At 44.6% G+C, this 22,589-nt stretch overlaps 1 protein-coding gene across 1 annotated transcript in view; it reads right to left on the bottom strand.

The window, feature by feature from the left end:
• Tmem72 (transmembrane protein 72) overlaps nt 1-5,032 on the bottom strand; it is a 28,216-nt gene extending 23,184 nt beyond the window's left edge. Inside the window, exon 1 of the mRNA XM_047552360.1 lies at nt 4,691-5,032. Coding sequence (XP_047408316.1) covers nt 4,691-4,760 — 70 coding nt within the window. The 5' untranslated portion in view covers nt 4,761-5,032. The remainder of the gene's footprint in view (nt 1-4,690) is intronic.
• Nucleotides 5,033-22,589: the final 17,557 nt, after the last annotated feature.

Raw genomic sequence — 22,589 nt, 5'->3', positions numbered from 1 at the left:
AATCTATGTGCCAGGTACATAGAAGGAATCTAAGAAGGAAGATACAGGCACAAAGTAAAGGAAAAAATACTTGACCACATCCTATTGCCTCTTAGAAATGGGAGGGAGATTCTGTTTATTCATGAAGACAATCAGAAAAGTCAGAAAAATAGCAGTCACTTGAAAGATCTGGAAACACCAGGTGGTACAGCAGGGGTTATAAATGCCCTGCAGACACATTGGAGTACGTGACTCTTTCTAAAATGGCAGGAAGGTGGTCATGGGGATCTGCATTTAAGAGGGGTGGAAATTAGCATGCAGGGTTTGAGAAGTTTGCTTCCGAAATATTTGTTTTCCTGAAGGCTTTGAACAGGGCTAAGGTCAAACTATGCCTTTGCTGTACCCTTGAAGAAATGAGAACACCTGGGTTTTAAATGCTTCTGTTGTCTTAATCTATATCAATAAGTAATTTGTACATTCAAACAGTAGGTGACAAGCAACACACACTGTGGAGCATGTGGCTGCCTCTATTAAGAAGAGAAGCAGGTTAATGGGTCAAAAACTTGAAACAAAACAAAACTCTTTAGTGATCCCAGGTTGATCCCAGGCACTTGATTTGCGAGAAAGAGCACGTTTGCATGACAAGTAGGGCTTCCATCCCACCTCATTTCCTCCTTGGCTCTGTCACATTCCTGAGGAGCTGTTGTGTGACTGGGCAAATTGGATTTCCATACCTGACCTCTGTTCCCTGGTCAAGGCAGCTCTGCAAAATCACCAAAGTGCATTCTGTGGGCTAACTCTGAATAGGCCTGTCTGCTACCCTCTATGTATTGGCATCCTACGTTTTTGAGTCATCAAAATATGAAGAGATATGCCCTTTAACCCCAGTGTAGGCAAAGGACACAGTAATTAAAAGCAGGGTCTCAGGAGCAGACCCTTATCAGTTACTTCCCTATTTCTTGGTCATGAAATTTTGGGCAAAGTGCTTCACCTCACCACACCTTGGTTTCCCTCTCTGTACAATGATTGTGAGGATGAATATGATGATGTTTGAATGGTCAGTTAGGAGGATAAAAGAGATACTACTTTTAAAACCCCTAGCATAGATCTTGACTTGCCATAGACTCAGATAATAATGCTAATTATCAACTACCACTATTCAGAGAAGAGGTTGGAAGAACGAAATAAAGCCCCCAAGTGGAGTAGGAAGAAACCTCTAGCTTAAGTTCCTTTGCTCTGAAGAAAGTTGGGAGGTCCCATCCAATGCCCCAAGATATTCTCTGGTCAGACTTCTTTTGAGGAAGCCCATGCCTGTCTGTGTATAAGGACACAGCTGGAGGAGAGGGTTTTCCCTCAGGGTGGGGGCCCAGGGACGTGTGCATCTTCCTTCCTTCCATTCCAGGCCTAGAATTTGTTGACATGGGAGCTCTTCTCACCTTTTACTGGCCAGTGGGGCAGGGCTGCAGAGTGGTGAGCAAATCATTGACAAAATCGCTGAGGATAAATACTATAGAAGTTCAAAGGGAAGCCAAACCCTGTTTCCTAGCTGGTGCTGAAGACCAGTCCTAGAAAATAGGCCCTTCTTCATCTGATAAAGGAGGAGTGTCCTGGACCACCATGCCCCTTCCAGTTAAAACCCATTTTCCAGGTCTCTTTTCCTGACCCTTAGTCTTTAGTAAGAGCCAAATCACAGGGCAGAGCCTCTGCTGGGGGCCAAGTTGCTCATCCAGGATGTCCTTGCCCTGTGAACACAGTGAAAGCCCACTTCGAGGGATGGGCAGGTGTTTCTGCATCTACACAGAGAATTATGGAGCATTCATGGTCTATGTGCAGTTTCTCAGTGTGTCTGCTTCACGGGCAGCACCTGGTGCCACATCTTAGCCACAGAGACCTTAGAGGTCATACACGTACACATGCACATGGGCATACGCACACCCCAATGTCTTCCCAGTCCAGGGATGCAATGTAAGTGAGCATGATGTAAGACAATAACAGGGAGTGGGTCTCTTGGAACCACATCACTGTTCTGAGACAGGTCTTTCTAATTTTAAAAACAAATCAGCTAAGTGTGGTCTACTGGCCTGTTTACACCCGTTTGGTAATGGCATTGTTCCATCCGTACTGGAACCACTCATGGTATGGGACTAGACCTCAGGGTTGGGCAGCAATGAACCCTAGGGCCACTGAACATCCTAACAAGGCTTCATCCAAAAGGACTGGGTGGAGAGGAGACAGCATAGTAAGCAGTTTTTTGCAGGGATTGCTGCAGCTACAGCCACAGGGCCTTGCCAACTGAGGGAGGCACCTGGGGCCTAGTGCCCTCAGCAACACTTGACAACCCTGGACCATGTCTGTAGGTTTCCAGGGTGGAGGATGGTGACTAGAGGCTGCAGCCTCCTAGGAGCTCCCTAGCAGCCCTTGGTCACATGACTTCCTAGCTTTTGGAGGAGGCACACTCCACATGCTGCCGGGACAGGGGCCACCTTAGGTCCCCCACCTCTGGTTCTACAAAGTGCTGGCCTCTGCTTTAAGTCTCATTTCCTCCTTTGCTGCAGTGCCCCTATAATGAGGCCTGGGCTTTTCAGCAGAGGATTTCAACAAAAAAAGAGGCTTAAGGGAATAAGGAATTTGCAAATCTTATACACTGGAAACAGGCCAGGAGTTCAGTGATGCTGGAAGAAACCCGAGACGTTCCCAAGAGCACCAAAGTCCCTCTCTAGCTTCCCACTCTCTCCCAGCACTCTAGAAAAGCCCAAGCAAGACATTTTGAAAGCCTGGCCATTAGAAGGCAACTCATGGTTTATTTTTAGCCTGGATCTTGTCTCAAAACCAAGTGGAAGGCCCATCGTCAGCATTAACAGCAGCCCTCTGAGCAAAGATAAAAGTTGTGGTTAAGGAGAACAGTGTGTGGTGTGGGTGCACACGCGTGTGGGGGGCTGCAAACCCTGCCTTGATTAAGATGAATCAGCCAGCCTCTTAAACCATCTTTAGCTAATCCATTATGAGGTTAGATGCATGCATCTTAAAACAACTTCCCGGTAGGAGGTAGAGCTCAGTTTTGGGTGGAATGTGCCCGGGATATCAGTCACTGGGATTCCTGGTATCCCAAACTGATATAATTTACATATTTGGAACTAAAACCCAGAGGAAACAGAGTGGACTCAGATCAATAGCAATAGAACAGAACTCTAACCCCAGTCATGGAATCCTTGTGCAGGGTTACCTTCCTCTCCCCAGGATGGACTCTTGGGAGCCTTGGCCATCATTCACTTATGTGAAAGTGACATGGTGATTTAGAAGGAAGCTGGAACTGATTCTTCCTTCAATTATATGCATGGAGATTCAGCAGATTAATTCTCTTATCCTAGGATGCAGGGAGGACTTTGGTCAGAGTCCTAACCTTTGGGAAAGTCTAAGGGCCAGAACTCTAGGCTGGCTATCCCTCTGACCTGTGGTGCGACCTTGAGCAAGGTCATAGCTCCTGTCTGAACTTAGCTGCTCCATGATGTTCTAGGATGGGTGGAGTCAGACCTCTATAGCCCTTCTTGCTCTAACTCACAGAAGAGCCCATTGGTCAGAGCCCTGGGAATGACCCAGATTCCCACTGACTCTGGAGTGTGTCATAGGGTCTTCTGCCAAGAGGTTTCATCCTGAGCTTCACTTGGTTGTGCTCAGTTCCTGCATCCTTCATCTGCCAAAACATCTGGCCAGCAGGTTCATCAAACAGGGCAGAAAGTACAGTCCCAGGGGACCAGGTGTTTCCTCCAAGGTCACATATTGAACTAGGGCTTGGAAAAGCACTGCTTGAGTTGGAGCTCTGATCTGGGGGACCTTCCTGTTTGGCAATACCCTAGAGTGAGTTTTTTTTTTTTTTTTTTTTTCCAGAGGCAGGGAAGGACTTTGATGGGTGGTGTGTATCTCCCTCTGTTCCCAAGGGACATGGAGCCCCAAGCTAAGGGTTCAGGACACTGCCTACTCACATCCCAACATGGATCCTATTTATCAGGGATCATGGGGCTAGGATCACTTTGGGGAAGTCCATTGTGTGCTAACCACCTATCCTCCCAGCCAGCTAAGCAGCCCTGTGATCTAGCTGGGTGAAGGAAAAGAGACCAGCTTAGGTGAACTCCTCGTTCCTATATGGTGTGCTCCTGCAGTGAGCTCACAGTGAATAGACCTGAATTTCTATAGTGTGTTCTGTAAATGGGTGCTGGGGTGGATCTGAAGAAGTTGGCTGTCTCCATGCCTAACCTGTTCCATGGCAGAGCGGCTCTGTTTCTGGATATTCTCTCTCCGTGAGACAGAACAGTGGTGGAGTAAGACAAGTTGAGTTTAGTTGACCATTTTCATAACTACGTATAAGATATTGATTTGCTTAGCCCTGTACACTTTCACCTTCAGGCTCCATCTCTGCCCATAGCCCTTGGAGAAAGTGGGGCAAACCCCTTCCCTCGTTGCAGTGTATGGATGAGGATGCTGAGGGTTCCCAAGGTTGCAGAGAGGGTGGGTTGCCAACTAGGGATTCAGCATCCGGTCCAAGGTTCACTCTATTGCACCTGCCTCATCTCTACAGAACAGTGTTTCTAGGGGTACCAGAAAAGAAACTGAAGGACAGAGGTGGCTGCAATCTCCTTGCTGCTTCCTATACCTCTGGTGGCCCTGTCTACTATGCCCCTGAGTGGGAGATGGCAGCCAGGAGGTGGGATCTTACCTGCAGCAGTGGTGATGCCCAGGAGCCGACAAGTATATTCCAGCCCAGTCCAGAACACCTGGAGCTTCATGGTGCTGAGGGCGTGGGCAAAGTCCCAGTGGGGCAGGCAGTAGAGGCTCGGCCCTGAGATGCTCTGGGACCCCTGTGCCCAGGCAGGAGGCTGCGGCTACTGGCTGGGGCCCCCTGAGCCCTGGAGCTCTGCCTTTGTAAACCAGTCCTGGCCACTGCAGCCTGGCCAAGGTGTGAATAGGGCTCACCTTCCCAGTCCAGTAGCCAGTGCTCTTGACAGTCGCTCAGTTTAATCATTACCTTGAAAGAATGCTCCTGCTGCTCTGCATAGCCCCAGCCTGGCCTGAAGGCTTCAGCCCCAGCACAGCGCAGCCGCCTAAGATCAGGCCGATTAGGGCAGGGCTGGAGGCAGCCTGGAGCTGGCAATTAACTGTTTCTGGTTGGGAGGAGGGAACTCTTGAGGAATGAAGAGCCCAGGTCCTTCCTTACCAGGCAGTGTGGAGGAAGTCACACCTAGACCTCATACCTGCTCGGGGCCTGAAGGGTACAATGCACATGCAGATCCAGGTTGTGTTGTGAATTTGTGGGAGAGAGAGATGTGTCTTTAAATCACCAGTAGAAACAACTTTTGAAATGAGTTCCCAGCTCCTTTCTTCTGTGCATAGGTGGATTAGAAAGCTTTTCTAGTCTGGTGGATTTGGATTCTGACCAGTCATGCTTAGCTCAGGCTAACACCACATAGGGACCCTCCTTTATCCCTGACATACACCCATGACATGGGATGTGGGAAATCACAACGATTCTTTCTCAGAGAAGTTGCTATGTCAATAATTAACTGGGTGACCTTGGGGAAACCCAAAGGCATTTGTGAACCTGAGTAAGTTTGGCAGAAAATAAATGAAAGGTGCTACTGGATTGGTGGTTCTCAGGGCATATGAGTGTCCTCAGATTGGTGTGGAGAAGTCTGCCTCTAAAATGGAACCATGGTGGGCTTTCACTGATTCTTAATTTACTAATTGATGTAATGGATTGAATAATATTGAGTTTTAGTTTTCCTGCCAGGAGTTTTTCTGAAACCTATTCTCCTTTTTCTTATGTGGAATAAATAACAAAACAAATAAGAAAAAACAAACAAACCAGTTTTTTTCCTCATAATGATGGAAAATTCAGGAGCAGTCTAGTTTCTTTCTTTGTTGAGGATGCTATACTCTGATGTAGATATTTCTTAACTATTCAAAGGGTTTGGGATGCAGTTTTGTGGTAGAGTGCTCGCCTAGAAAGTACAGAGTCATGAGTTCAATTCCTAGTACTACAGAAAAAACAACAACAACAACAACATTTTGTTTATTAATTTGACATTCCATAATGATTACCCTTTTACTGTTTATTTATTTGTTTATTTTGTATTTCCCCCCTTGAATGAGTTTAAGAACCTCTGCTCATGTGATCTAATGCTTAGAATTTGTGAGGCTAACATGTATCCCCCGAGTATGGTTTGACTTACTATTTGGATCAGTGGATTATGTTTATTATCAGACTGTTTGTCCATTAGCAGACTACTAATTCCAACCTTTCCAAGCAGTGACATATCTTGACATCATGCATCCCTCCCCCCAAATGCAGGTTTCAGAGACTCTCTGCTACACACTGCATTGAACAGAAGGAGCACTAGGTACTGGGCATGAGCAGCTCCATGGCTCCATACCCTTCTTTCAGATCCCTTTTTGTCTGAGAGGATGGGAGGCTCTGGCCTCCCCACACCAGTCACTTGATTCTTCCCGACCAAGAGCAGTTGATTTTGCTTTGTAACAGGTACCTGCATGCTCAGAAGAGAGACTCCCTATTTGTCTTAGTCCACTGGTCATGGCCATGGCCTACGTACCCAGCCTCTGCTTTAGGAATGAGTATTTGACCTAATTTAGGTCAAATACCTCAGAAGGGGCTTGTGCTAATGAGACTACAGAAAGTATCATTCACTTCTAACAAGGGGCCTCAAGAACAGGCTGCATTCCCTCCCTCAGAATTCTCCTGGTCAGGATGGACAGCTATCTTGTGATAAGGAGGATCTAGGCAAAGGGCATAACCAGTTTGCTGGGTCTGGCCTATGAGAATACAAGAAACACCAGGCTGATATTGGAAACTGCTAAACTTACCTGTTCCTTATTGTCAAGCAGTTGTTGTAGGTTTCTGGTTACAGCAGAAAGCATTTTTGCCTGACAGAGTGGGTAGTGTGTGAACAGATCTCTCTCCATAGCTTTATCTGAAGAACACTTTTCTCTGTGCACTGAGCTCTGGACAGGTGAGATAAAGAACTAATGAGCCTGAAGGTTAGGGGAATCTTCAAGCCCTGAGGGTACCCTGCTTCACTGGGGTCAACTGCTTAAGAGGCATTGGAAGATGGGGCTGTTGGGCTGATGGTTAAAAGAGAGCGGAGAAGCGAAATGTGGAGGAACCCCAGGGGAAGCCCCTTTTGGAGAAACCACAAAGTCTACTCTGCAGAGCTTATGCCTCCCATGTGATAAACCATTAAACCTATTTGTAGAGTCCCACTGAGGAGGGAGAAGACAGTGCAGACAAGTTCCTCAGACCTCTCAGATCAGAGAAGAGATTGCCAGGAACCAGAGGCCAGATCCTAAAACAGAACTTGGATGAGAAGGCAGTAAAGCCCCAGAATCTCAGCCTGACCCTGCAACCACTAATGCACTGGGCGGGGTGAGGGGGGTGTTTAGAAGAGAAGGGTGTGTCTTGGAGAAATCTGCCAACTCAGGAAGCTCGGCTTTTAGCAAGCTTGGGAGAGGCAGAGGAGGGCAAAAAGCCTTGGAAGGTGGCAAGGGAGGCAAAACCTGCAGAGGGCAAAGGAAAAGTACTCTGAGTGACAGGAAATCAGTTTCAAATTACAGCAGTGAATGAAGTAGGGTGTGCCAGGACTCAGGTAGGCCAATGGTGCTGATGTGGATCTTAAACAAAGAAAGCACAATTCCAATTTTAATTTCATCCTTCAGGATGCAGTGGATAGGTATTATGGGGGAAGGTTTGGAGCTCAAAGCAGGGAAAGGCGTTCTAGCAGTCTGTCACCCAGGGATAGGATGGGCCTGTAAGGGAGGTAATAAGCTCCTTGAATCCCACATGAATGCCAGGAGAGGTACCTCCCACAGACAGTTTTCAAGCACTGAACAGACCCAGGCAGTCTGTGATTCCAGACCTTTAAAATTCCTGAAAGAACCCAGATGAATGTGGAAAGAAATGCTTCTGAAGAAACCCTTTTCAGGCCTCTGGAATACCAAGGAGAGACATATGCCTTATCTGATTTCTCTCTGTCCATCTGCGCACAGTCCCTTCATACCGCACCAGACAGAGCAGCAGTGTAGGGAAGGTGGGTGTCAGGGATGGGCACAAAGATCAACTCTGCAGTTGGCAGCAATGTGGCCTGAGACATTCCTTACCCTTTCTGTCCTAATTTCTTCATCTGTAAAATGTGTCTGCAAGTTTGCTTACTGGATCAGATGAACAGTATCCAAAGCATGTTTCTACAGCAGATGGCAGGTAATGAGAGTTGATATTATTAAGAAACAAACAAAACAAAAACATGACAAAACATCTGTCTACCCCATAGAAATTGTTTAGGTTTTAGGAACCAAAACCCCAAATCAGGGGCACTAGCAAGTCCCTGACCTCATGGAGAACCAGGTTAAAGGGTAGCCATTCTTTGGGTTGATGGAGTCATCCAGAAATCTATTTAGCACATTGTTTTATTTCATTATATACTAATCAGCATTGTGTTAGAGCAATAGGAATAAGGTCTGACTCAGTAAACCCTCAGGAATCTAAGCTACTTGGCAATAAACTATCTCATCCCTTGACTTGTGAAAATTAGCAATGATGTCTATTATAATAGTTGGTGTTTGTTCAACATGACTGTATTTCTGGTACAAAATGTTACATGTACATGCAACACTATTCTTATTACTCTAATTTTACAGATGAGAAAGTAGAGTCACCTGTGCTAGGAATACTAGCTCAACACCTATCAGAAAAGAAATGAGGGGACACTGAGTTTGGCTAGGCCTCAGGTGGGGCCCCTCTGCTATTCACTTGGGTTTACAGGTACTTCAGTATAAATCTTCTGAGGGGGCACTCTCCCAGTTGTCCAGATGACTCAGGATGGCTGCATGTGGAACTGAAATTGGTATCCTCCCTGGTCCTAGATTTGAGGAGGTGATGGTAAATTTGGTAAAGGCTCCCATTATTTCCAGAGGTGCGTCTATGGGAACAAATGCCCCCAGTTGTCAGGCTGAATTTCCTCCAAACTGGCTTACAGCTTCTGTTTGTTACTATAAATGGATGCTTTGCAGACATCCCAGATGGGTAGACATAAATTGTGCACCATTGATAGGGCACAAAAATTCCAGATGCCTCTAATGACTCTGGGGAGCTTGAGAAGTCAAGAAAAGATGAAATGTGGGTATATGCTAATCTTTGGTTATTGTGGGTAAGGAAGCTTCTGCAAAATAGTAGGAAGGTCATGGGTGTAACTCAAAGCAAGTGCCTGTCTCTGGAGACATCCCTAGAGCTGATTTAGATGACCCTTTGACCTCTTCAGACCTTTCCCCTACCTTCTGCCACCTCACCCCTTGTCTCAATGCTAGTAGAATAAAATGGAGATCCTCAGACCGGCCTCCTTCAAACCTCTCATGTCCTTCTTACGGCACTGCAGCCCACCTGTCCTTGCTTTCTGCTGGAGGAAGAGGGATTAATCCTCTCATCTGTGCTTTCCATCACTGTCTTCAAATGTCCTCTAGGATCTTTGGGTCATCAATTACAGTCTCTGTCTCCTATCTTCTAACTTTTCCCTCCACCTTTTCCCTATGGTCATCTACAGCCAAGAACAAAGCAAATTACAATACACAGCACCACTTTTCCCTGAAAACCACACTGGACCTCTCTTTCCTTCACCATCAAGACTTTTGAAAGTAGCCTTCAGTTTTCATTCATTTCTCCAACTGCTGTGATGTAGCTTCCACTTGCTTCTGTATCTCTGCATCTGACGGTGCAGGACTGGCCACTCATCACCAGGTCATTTTGGGCACATTCAACTCCATCCCTTGGAATTGTTGGCACCTGAAACTATCCCTTCCTACTGGAAAATTTCCCTCATAACATTATTCTTTAGTTACCAGCCTACATGTGTTAGCACTTGTGGTGTTTCTTCTTTCAGTGTGTCCTTATGGAGTTCTCTTTCTTTACTGAGGTGCTGATTTGTGGTTGGCATCCTCCTGATGATTCCCGTTCCTGACACTCTCTTATGTGCTCACTCTCAGATCACAACATACAGGGGTGCTCTGTGTAAAGAGCATAGCAGAAGTGGCAGCATGTCAATCCTGACATTAGGTTATAAAACATACTACTGTCATTACTCTCATTCTTATGGCTTATTCTCTCAGAAGGAAGCCTGTTATTATGTCATGGGGCCTCTAGAAAGAAGCCCGCATAATGAAGAACTGGGGCCTCCTCTCCCACAGCAGCCAAGTGATTAAACTTGATGCCAGGTCCCCAAACCCCCACGGAGCCTTCAGATGAATGTAGCCACTGCTGGCAGCTTGGTTGCAACCTCCTAAGAGAGACCCTGAGCCTGGACTACCCAGCTAAGCTGCTCCTCCCAGACTTCTGACCATCAGAAACTGTGAGACAGTAAATGTTTGTTGTTTCAAGTTGCTAGGTTTTAGGATAATCTGTTACTCAGCAACAGTTAGCTAATACATCATTTATAAGCCTCTTTTCTCCTTTCCACTCTCCACTCTTTTTCTGGCTATTCTCTGATCCCATGGCTAAAGCATTACAAATATGAAAATAATTCCCAGTCTAGACCTCAAGCCCCTGCCCCTTTCCTTGACCATAGAACTAAATTTACACCTGTCTACTGGTCACCTCTGTATCAAGTCAGTAAATCCCAAAGCAAACTTAGCTTTTCTATTTAAATTCTTTTCTAGTTTCTGAACTTTGACATCTTGATTCCTAGCCTCATTATAATCCTAGTCACTGAAACTAGGAACATCAAAATCAATTTTGACAACTCCCTGTTCTCTTTCCCCAGTTCTGCCAGTTCTACATATAATTTTGTCTCAGCTACTTTCTGTTGTCTGCAGCTTCCATCCATCATATTTCTCATGTGGATTGCTGCCCCAGTCTCCTAATGCGTCTTTAGCCTCTAGTGTCATCCCTTTCCACTCAACCCTCCATCCTACAGCCTTGAGTTGTTGGAAATGGCAGATCTTCACCAGTTATACTCATCTTTAATACTTCCATAGATTTCTAATATCTAAAAAGTAAAGTTGTAATTCCTTAGTCTAGAATCCCAGCCTTTTGAAAACTGCACAGGCCATCTTTTCATCCTCTGCTTCCTCCCACCCGCTCCAGGCGGTCAGGGTTCTCAGTCTCCCTAGACAGCTGCTTTAAAGCTACTTTTGCTCATGTTCTCTCTGCTATGTCTTGCATCTTCTTCCTTTTCTCACCACCATTATACTCATTATTCAAAGCCCAAGTCTATTTTCACTGCTATGACTCAAAGAAATGACAAGAACAATTTTAGAGGAGGAGAAGATATTTTGGGGGTTCCTGGTTTCAGAGGTCTCAGTCCATAGATAGCTGGCTCCATTTCTCAGGGCTTGAGGTGAGGCAGAGCATCATGGCAGAAGGGGTGTGGCCTAGGAAAGTATTTCACATGATGATCAGACAGGGGAGAAATGGAGAGAGAGAGAGAGAGAGAGAGAGAGAGAGAGAGAGAGAGAGAGAGAGAGTCCACTTGCCAGATACAAAATATATACCTCAAAGGCATAACCCCCAATACCCACCTCCTCCAGTCATACCCTACTCACATTTAGTTACTACTTAGTTAATTCCATCAGGGAATTAGTTCTCTAATTGGGCTAAGGTTCTCATAACCCAATCATTTCTTCATTTCTCCTGTAAACCTTCTTGCCTGGTATCACACATGGGCTTTTCTGGGTGATACCTCAAATCCAAACCATGACAAAGTCAGTATCACCTCCCTGATGAGTTTTTGCCTTTTTTTTTTTTTTTTTTTTTTGGTACCAGCAATGAACCTAGGACCACTTATCTGCTGAGCCACATCCCCACCCCTTTTTCATGTTTTTATTTTTATTTTTTGCTTAGGGTCTCACAAAGTTTCTGAGACTGGCTTGGAACTCACTATTCTGCCTCAGCCTCCCAAGCTGCTATTCTTTACTTCCTAATTTCCTAAATTAGTGTTGGCATCTCCTAACTGCTGGCAAGATTGCTAGACTCAGGAATAACAGAAGTTTGAATGAATAAAGAAGACTTAATTTGGTTTATTGTTTCCTTCATTTCAAGGATTTCTGTTGGTTTTTTTTTCAATATCTCTAACTCTTTATTGAAATGATCTTTTGCTTCCTGTATTTGCTCTTTTAACTGTCGATTGGTGCGATCATTCAATGCCTGCATTTGCTCTTTCATCTCATCATTCAATGCCTGCATTTACTCTTTCATCTCATCGTTTGCTTCCCTGATCATTTTAATTATGTACATTCTGAACTCCCTTTCTGTCATTTCTTCTGCCATGCTGTCGTTGGATTTTATTGATGTAACGTCTATATTTGTTTGGGGCATTTTCTTCCCTTGTTTTCTCATATTGTTCAGGAATCAGTGGGTCATTAAGATATTGCAGATTTCCTCTATTGACTTATAATGTCCCTGAAGATTGCTAGTATATCCCCTCTTATCCTTCAGTAGCCTGCAGTCTTGGAGGAAGTTGATAATGCGGTGCTCCACAAGGAAGCTGCCTCTCTAGGGTTGGTGACCCTCAGGTGGGTTATATTCCCTGCTAGTGGGCAGAGGTGCCTCCACTTGTTGACCAATGGTCATCCAAAGGGGAACTAGGCTGCGGGCTGAGGCAAGGCCTGTTTGTGCCTGTGTCTCTGGTTTTACCATCCTTGTGGGAAAACCTTACCCGGCAGGGAAGACTCACTCGGTGGGGAGGTCTCGCTGGTCAGTTTCCCTCCTAGAGGTTTCCCTCAATCTACAACTACTGCCTGGGCTGGGCTGTCTTCCTCTGCAACGTTCCCAGGGGCCCGGACCTACTTCCTGGGCCTGGGAGCCTCACCCTTCGCAGACGAGTCTCCTTAGGCTGCCTCTCCTCAGAGAATCTGCCCGCAGTCCTGGAACCTTCACTCCGCCCCTAAGCATGTCTCTGTGCGACTCTTCCAGCAAGAAGCCGCCTAGGTCCTGGGACCCTGCTCTGCATCTAATTGCCTGGCTATGCGGCCCCTCCTCTGAGCCACCACCTGGAGCCCCGTACAATAGCTCCGAGACCCAGAGACCCACCACACACCTCTTCCTCCGGACAGCCGCCCAGTGTTCCAACACGGTCACTAGGAGTCCAAGCAACTCATTTCGCGTCTCCTCCTCCCGCCAACCACCCGTAGCCCTAGGCAGTCACTCCGAGTCCAAGTGACCCGCCCTGTTCCTCCTCCTCCTCAGGGTAGCCCCCCGGGTGTTCAGGAGCGGTCACTTTGAGTCCAAACAACTCACCACTTGCCTCCTCCTCTGGCAACCGCCTGTAGCTCTGATGCAGTCACTCCTAGACCAAGCGACCCGCCGCGCTTCTCCTCTTCCTCCGGGCAACCCCCCAGGTGTTCAGAAGCGATCGCTCTGAGTCTAAACAGCTCGCCACGCAGCTCCTCCTCAGGCAGCCGCCTGGAGCCCCAGTGGTTGCTCCGAGTCCAAGCGCTGTGCTGAGCCGCCTCCTCTACGATGATCCCAGTTGTCCGTGTTTACCGCTCCAGTGGTGTCTCGCCGGGCAACTCTACTTCACAAAGTTCCCTGCGTTCCGGGGCTACCGCCCCATCCAGGACGCCTCCCCAACGGGAGAGACTCACCCGTCAGCTTTGAGTTGGTCCCAAGTCTCTCACTATCTCCTCCTTTGAATTCTGCGTCCTGGAGCAACATGAAATGCAGCTGCCCTCTAGACCGCCATCTTGAAAACCTCTAAAGAAGACTTGTCTAAGGGGAGGGATGTCTTTATTTAAATTTTAGTTCTTTAGGATTAATCAAATCAACACATAGGAAGTAGCCAAAGCCACATGTCCACTAGTGAAATGGTGTAGCTGGTTCATTTTCAGCTAACTCTAAACTTCACCTCTTCTTTCTCTGAATTACATGCAATCCATGTTTCTTCCCATAGCGAGGCAGTATGCACAGCCTGTGCAAGACTTGTGTTCCTAGAAAAAGAAGAAAGGCCATGCTATTGTATAGGATCATCCTAACAATTGTAGTGCAATTCAGTCTTTGACTTTTAGGGCATTATAACTGTCTGGGGTCAAATGGGTGTTGGCCTGTCCATAGTGGGGTGGGATGAGTTGTCTGTTCCAAGGGGGACTGGGAGGAGCTTCCAATCATCCTGGGTCTGCTCCCCAGCAGCTTAGATGAGGGATTTAATTGCTGTCATTTGCCACCTTGGTTTCAGCAGAGGGGATGATGCAGTGTTCTTCCAGCTCTCTTACTTGGAGGTAAATTCCAACTGTTGCTAAAAGTCAGTGTGCGTTTGGACAGCATTTCATTAGGGCTTTGGATTTTCTGTGTTTACAAAGAGGCAGTTGAACCCTTTAGGTCCTTGTCAATCACAGAAATTGGGGCCTTTGTCACCATGAGCTCCATTTCAATTAAGCCACCTTAAAAGAGAAGACTGACAGGGTAAAGGATTAGCAGGTCAGGAGGAGGGTCAGCAGGGTACCACCTCCTTGCTGAGAAACCTCCCTGACATCCATCAGGCACCCTTGCCTGGTGCAGCTCAGTCTCCTGAGACAAGCTGTCGAGAAGCAGATTTATAGCATGTGGCCACAGGCAATCTTAAATATTCCCTGGGCCTCTCTGAATGAATGCAAATGTCTGGAAATTGGTGTCTGACCTCAGTCATCCCTGGGGACAGAGTAAGACTAAATACCTGCCCAGGTTTGTAGCATATAAGAGGTTAAGTCCCTTGTGCTCCAGGAGTAGATTCCAACATGAAGAGGAAGTAATATTTTAGCAAAAGGCAACAACACACAATGGACAGATCCCCCTCTTCTGTAGCTGTGAGGAAGGGGTTTCCTCATTAATCAGAGCCTCAAGGGGCTTCAGGGCCTGGCTAGGAGAAAGAACTCAGGGTCCTCCAACGAGGGTCCTGTCTGGGTTCTCCTAGAAAGGCACGTCATCCTGAAATGTAAGACTGGTATAAAAGTGGGAAGGGAAAGCTACGATTTCCCATTCAGAATCAGTGCTTTTAATGATAATGCCTCTGGGCAGTCTTGATTTTTTTTGGTTTAAATCAGTTCTAAAAAGATATCTAAGTTTCTGTCAAGAAAAAAGAGAATCCTGCTAAGAAGTCAACCAAAGTCATTTGTAATTTCCCAAATGTTAAAATCAGATTTTATTCATTTGATTCTGTTCATTGCTCCACCTTGCCCAATTGTTAATTCATATAGCAAACACACACACACATTTTATATTTATATATAATTTTATATAAATTTATATATATTCATATATTTATATATAACTATATATATAATTTTTTATTTATATTTCTGGCATGACTGAATAAAGCAAAACACAGGAACTCCTAGATAAATGTGGCTACTTAGTTATAAGCATTTGACTCCTCCTTACCAAAATGGAGTGTGAGAATTTAAAAGGCATTAATTCTGAGATAAGAGCAGACAGGGGAATTCTAGGGGAATTCTAGGGTAGTAAGATGGAAGAATGGTAATCAATTGTGCAGAACATGGGCAAGATCCACCAACCTGACTGTGTGGGTTATTCCTCTGAAATGTGAGGATTTCATTCATCCTGAGCTCATCCCTCAGGGACTCAGCACCCAGAGAAACAAAGACCAAGGGGTAGAGAAGAGGAGTGAGGCTTAAAGTGGGGGTCAGTTGAAAGTCTGTATAGATGGCTCCTATCTAAGATAGTTCAACTTAAAAAAATGTTTTCGACTTTATATGATGGCATGAAAGCAACATATTCAGTAGGAATAGTCCTCCAAATTTTGAACTCTGCTCTTTTCCTGTGCTAGAAATATGTGGTACCAGCTTTCTCATTATTGGGCAGTGGCAGTGAGGCATAGCACCCTGTCAACCACGTGATCATGAGGGGCTACATCTGACCTCTGCAGCATGGTATGGTATGTTGCTAAGTTATAACGTTCAGCAAGGGGGTGTAATAAATATATTTTCCAGTTAAGATAAATTAAACTTGCAATGGGTTTATCACAAAGTAACCACATCATTAACTGAAGAATAGAGAGCAACTAGACCCTTAGGCCCTTTCACCACCCCACAAATTTGGAAACCCAAGTCCTTCCTCTCCTCCCTGCTCTTCTGCTGCCCTGTACAAGGGAGAACAAAGGTTGATTCTATAGATGAACCAACTGGTAATGTGGCAGGCCTTAGCAGGCTAGGCAAAGCAGGGGACTCTTCTGCCCCTGTCTCCAGAATAGCAGTAGACTTCTATCCTCAAGTAGACAGCTAGAACACTCTGGAGAGAGTCAACTGTCCTCGCAAAGACAAAGATACTAGCTTTGAGAGACTGGAAAGTCTAATGAACCTTTGATGAAGCAAATCCTTGAAATCCTCAACAACACATGTAATACTTCCAACCAGTTTTTCAGTACCTATCCTGGAAAAGAGAACAGACCAGGGACACCAGGGACTACAGGAAAGGTTCTAGCATGAAAGAAAAAACCCAACACAACAGAAAAAGCGGATCCAGAGAGGAAGTGCCACCAATGCAGGACAAACAGGAAAAATTTTATGCTTTTAAAATAAAGATAAATCACAATGGAAAAATAACTACAGCACAGAAATCTCAAAGTTAAAAATAAGCAACAAACAAAACACAAAAAGAAAAGGAATCAAACAAAAACAAAACAGAATGGCTAGAATTGATGGGATTAAAAAGACAAAGAAAACTAAAATAGAAAGTGTAACACAAATTGGAGTTGATTCCAAAGACCCATGTGCTGACCTGGAATAGTCCCAGAAAGATGGGAATAAAAGGGAGGAAATTATGAAAGATGGAACACAATAAAGTGACTCAGAACTAAGAAGAGGAGTTTCCACAATAATTATAATTTAGGAAGATGGGAGGTAGGGCATTGTTGGCAAAGCCAAAAGTTAATCTCCTATGGAAAGCAGTATGGTGATTCTTCAGAAAACTTGGAATAGAACCCCATTTGACCCAGCTATCTCACTCCTAGCTTATACCCAAAGCACTTAAAATCAGCATACTACAGTGACACAGTCACATCAGTGTTCATAGCGGCTCAACTCACCATAGCTAAACTATGGAACTAACCTAGATGTCCTTCAACAGATGAGTGGATAAAGAAAATGGGATATTACTCATCTTTAAAGAAGAATGAAACTAAGGCATTTGCTGATAAATGGATAGAGCTGGAGACTATCATGCTAAATGAAATAAGCCAATCCCAAAAAACCAAAGGCTGAACATTTTCTCTGACATGCAGATGCTAATTCACAATTGGGAGAAAGAACAGAGGTAATTCAGATTAGACAGAGAGGAGTGAAGAGGGGTTATTGGGAGTAGGAGTAGATGGTAGAATGAATTGGACATTATTACCCTATGTGCATATATTATTACATAACTTGTGAAACTCTATATCATACACAACCAGAAGAAAGAAAAGTTATACTCCATTTATGTATGTTCTGTCAAAATGCATTCTACTGTCATGTATAACTGATTAGAACAAATTCATAAAAAGCTAATGCTTACATTGATTATTCAAATATTGCAATAAGTATGTATCACCAAAAAATATGAAAGAGAATATCAGGAAGATTTTCTAGGAGAGTTGGTGTTTGTCTTTGGAGAGCAGAAAGAATAAAATAGGACTATTTTTTGTTACTGTTGTTTTTGTTGCTTTAAGAATTTTGCTATTTCTTGATTTTTAAAAACAATGATTATGTTACTTGGAGAAAAATAACAGTATATTTTGAAAATTGAAACATTAAGAAAATATTACCCTATCCAAATGTTAATATATTAGAATATAACTTTTTAGAAATATTTTAAGAATATACAGAAAAAAATTTATTTCCATTACCTGTATGTTGTTAAATCATTTTTTGACCTTGAAATATTAGAATCACCCGTCTACTAACAAAAATATATGGAGTTTTTATATACAGTCAATTGCTAGATACTGCTCAAGATAATAAAGCTGTTTATAGGTAACAATGATAAAAGCTGCAAGAATCAAAGGCCATGGGAGAGAAATAGGGGCTTGAGCTGATCCAGGAGGCTTGTCAGAGGAAATTTTTCCAGGAAGCACTCCAACTCATAAATGGGAGGCCTCAGCAATGGAGAAGACAAAATGATCCAGGACTTTGTCAGTCCAATGCCATCTACCGCCAGTGAAGCATGTGCCTGGATCTTGCTGGAAGAATAATAATGTGCCTCTACACCAGACCCAAAGCTTTCTTTCCCTGTTGGAAAGTTTCCAGTGATTTCAATATTGTGTGAATGTAATAGTATGTAGCGATGGAACTGAACTGCCTTGGCATAGTGAGGTCTCCATCACAAGAGAAGCTGGGGGCACATCTCAGAAGTGGGGGGTTTTCAGTTAGTATTAGGTCTGCAAAATCTTCTACTTGGACTGACACTACTCGCTCTGATCCTCTGTGTCAGCTCCCTCCCTGTGTTTTTCTCAACCTTCGTCATTCAGGTTGCTTGCAGAAACCAGATCCTTGCAGCTGTGGGACAGAGGTCCCTGTTTCATCACAGGAGTTGTCAGCCAAGGGTTGCTCCAACTCCAGGCAGACACCCATATTCCTTCATTGATGGCTCTTTTTCTGTACCTTCAATGCCAGCAAATGTGGTCAGGTCCTCTTCACCTTCACGTCTTTCCTCTTTCTTCTTTTACCTCTTCTTTTTCTTCCATTCAGAAAAGGAGCTTCACTATGATGACATGGGCTCACTTGGTTAACCCAGCGTATCTTCTGAATTCAGGGTCAGCTGGTGAGCAACCTTAATTCTATTTGAAAAACCTTAATTCCCCTTTTCATGTAACCCAACACTCACAGGTTCCAGGGATTAGAACACAGATATTGCTCTGTCTCTTACACCTCTGTCCTTCTTCCCACTCTGCTTCCAAGGCACAAGAATCAGGCAATTGCAGAGAATTCTCAAGTCAGAGGAAAACTATAATGGTGAGAAAGGTGGAAAGAAGCAGTCTGTGGACCAGGATTTCCCAAAGGATGCAGCATCAGCCTCCCCTTGAGGCTTCTTAGACACACAAATCCTGGTGCCCACACAGACCCATGGAATCAGAAGTTCTGAGGGTGGGCCCTGTGATCTGCCATAGGGGCATATAAAGTCCTTCAGGTTACTCTGATGACACCCCCATTCTAGAACCGTCATGCCTCCCTGTTCTTGGACAGTCTGTGCCTCCATCCAGTCTGTGGAATCCCTGGGGGACTGGGAACTCAATTTCCTCAGAAATCAGGCTGATATTGCCCTGCAAAGGTAACATGACCCAGAAAATCAACAAGGAAGAGCTAAAAAGCATTTGGTGGGATCCCTTGAGAAGCTTGTTGGGCTCCAGGCTCAGACAGGGCTGAGGAAAAGCAAGATTACAGGGGAGGAGCCTTGAGACAACTGCAGCACTGGACATGAGCAGCTGAATCATGAAGGGCCAGTGATAGAGGTTCTCTCTGTTTGGGGTCCATCTTTTAGGGTCAGAAATCTTGACTTTAGAAAATGATGTGGGTATGTTAGCAGACAGCCAGGTGATAGGGTCCTTTGACCTTTCTCACACTCATTCTTTTCCTAAATGTCACCTAAAACTTTAGGCCTTATGCTTGCCCAGGAATCACCTGGGGGATTTTTCAAAAATTCTGATGCCCAGGATTTGGGACACATTGAATCATTATGTCTGTGGGTAGGACTGGGCTCAGAACCTGTTTTAAGTTTCCCCAACTGATTCAATGTGCATACAATGTACAATGCAGGTAATGTTGAGGACCACAGGTTCTTAATCCTAACTGCACATTAAAATCAATTGGAAAACATTTGTAAAAAGTGAAATGCAGCAAGCTGCCCCATGCCTTGAACCAACAACCCTGGAGAGACAGGCCTAGGAGTTGCATTTTTTAAAACTTCCCAGGTATTTCTATTAAGATCAGACAAGCCTTGAACCCTGCCTGCAGAGGTGCTGTCTCTGGCTGCTGTGTCAGGTGAAGCTCAGCCCCACCATCCATACAGTGGGGTAGTCATTTTTAATTCCAAGGCATGGCAGTGCTCAGTGAATATTCCTTTGCTTCTTTTGTCCTCTGTTAACTAGTAATTATTTGTGTCTAGCAAGGTAACCTGAAAGAGAAGGAAGTCTCAGGTCCTCACCTATGAGACCCTAGTGTTATCCTACAGTTGGCCTGTGTAGCTTGAGGGCGGCTATAGAGATTTCTTAAAAATGAAAGTCTAGTACTCATATTTTAATAGATTGCAAAATGAGTTTCCCAGTTAGGGGCATGCCTCTAATGACCAAAGGAACTCCTGTAAGGTTCTTCTTACTAAACACCTATAGTGCCTCCCAATAATGCCACCTTGGGGACCACATCTTTACTACGTGGGATTTTGGGGACCCATAGCAGTTGAGTTTTAGTTGACTTTTGTAAGAACCCAGGATTCTGGAGCAACTTCACCCTGATAACTTCCCAATTAATTATTATTATTATTTTTAACACAAGTGTGACAGCACAGCAGCCACATGTGTCTTCTAGGTCTTGGCTAGGGAAGCAGTAACACTCTAGTGCAGTGGTTGAAAGCCCAGCTTCTGGTCTCTGCTCTTCCCTGATGACCAGCTAGAACATCTCACGAACTATTTTCTTGGCAGTTATCAGCAATTGAGGCTCATTTTATAGTTGAAAAAATGACCATTCCCCTTCAGTGATAGGCACCTGTGGTATCATATTTTAATAGATTGCAAAATGAGTGTCCTAGTTTTCCTTCTCATTCTGCTCCCGCAGTTCTGCATGACTCAGAAAAAACAGATAAATAAAAAAGTTGACCAACCACTCTACAGACTTAGAGGTGTTAGAAGATAAACTGTGATTGATAAAAGCAGGGTTGGTGGACTGTTCAGGTTTAGCTATGTACTAGCTGCATGTGCATACACAAATTACTTTGCCTCTCTGAGCCTAGGTCACTTTAGCTGTTTTTAGTGAGTATGGATTTTAGTCCATAACACCCAAGAATAAAAATGATCAAATTTCTCCAAATTAGGTAATCCTTGTTAGCATCTAACCACTAAGCTGGTGGAAGAAGACACACTCTGTCCCATTGAGGAAGAGACTTAGGGATTTTGAATGGTTCAAATTTTCAGAAGATTCCCCCTGGTATTCACTTTACAACAGTCAAAAAGGTACACTCATACATTGCTGGTGGGGTTGCAAATTAGTGCAGCCACTCTGGAAAGCAGTATGGAGATTCCTTAGAAAACTTGGAATGGAACCACCATTTGACCCAGCTATCCCACTCCTTGGCCTATACCCAAAGGACTTACAATCAGCATACTACAGAGATACAGCCACATCAATGTTCATTGCTGCTCAATTCATCATTGCTGCTCAATTCACCATAGCCAAATTGTGGAACCAACCTAGATGCCCTTCAGTTGATGAATGGATAAAGAAACTGTGGCATATATATACAATGGAATATTACTCAGCCATAAAGAATGATAAAATTATGGCATTTGCAGGCAAATGAATGAAATTGGAGAATATCATGCTAAGTGAGATAAGCCAATCTCAAAAAAACCAAAGGACGAATGATCTCGCTGATAAGTGGATGATGACACATAATGGGGCGTGGGAGGGGTTAGTTTTAGGGTTAGAGTTAGGGTTAGGGAGGGGGGCAAGAATGGGGGAAGGAAGGACTGTATAGAGGGAAAAGAGGGGTGTGAGGAGTGGGGGGAAGGGAAAAAATGGCAGAATGAATCAACCAACATTACCCTATGTAAATTTATGATTACACAAATGGTATGCCTTTACTCCATGTACAAACAGAGAAACAACATGTATCCCATTTGTTTACAATTAAAAAAAAAAGAAATTCTCTTGTTCAAATCCAAAGTTTTCTTGAAAGCAGGTGTATTACTTGTGTCATCTCATGAGGGTAGTGACAGAGTACAAGAATGACCACAATCCGCCCATACTCTCTGTGTCTGCCCTCTTTACATAATGTAGCTTTGCAACAGCTTCCCCCGCCTCTGGGTTGGGCTGCGCTGGTGCATTGCTCTGGACAACAGTGTGTGGACCAGCTCTGGGTCTGGCCTCAAGGTCTTTCATGCTTTTGGGTTGTCTCTTTCCCTGAACCCCTCTGAACTCGTTTCCATTGGAGTAAATCTGAGTTAGCCAGCTGGGGGAAATGTGTTAGTCAGCTTTCTATCCCTGTGAAAAAATACCTGAGGTAAAAACTTAAAAGGAGGAAAGGATTAATTTTGGTTTCTAGTTTTGGAGGGTTCAGCCCATGATTGCCTGGCCCTGCTGCTTTGGGCCTGTCACAGCACAGTACATTATGGTAGGAGTGCACAGTGGAAACAGCTGTTCACTGGCAGCTGGGAAGCAAAATAAGAGGGAATGGTGGGGGTCCCAATATCCCCTTCAAGGACATCATGGCCCCAGTGACTAACTTTCTTCCTCACCTTAAATTTCCACCACCTTCCATTAGCAGCACAGCCCGGGAAATAAACCATCAACTGTGAACCTTTGTGGGGAAAGAAGACTGTGTGAGCTGTCTCAGCTGCAAAGTCATCCTAGATCAGCCAGTTCCCAGATACTCGGCAGCAGATGCACAA

Source organism: Sciurus carolinensis, chromosome 5 (assembly GCF_902686445.1).
Source record: "Sciurus carolinensis chromosome 5, mSciCar1.2, whole genome shotgun sequence".
NCBI lineage: Eukaryota > Metazoa > Chordata > Mammalia > Rodentia > Sciuridae > Sciurus > Sciurus carolinensis.
This window is presented reverse-complemented; position numbering and strand designations above follow the sequence as displayed.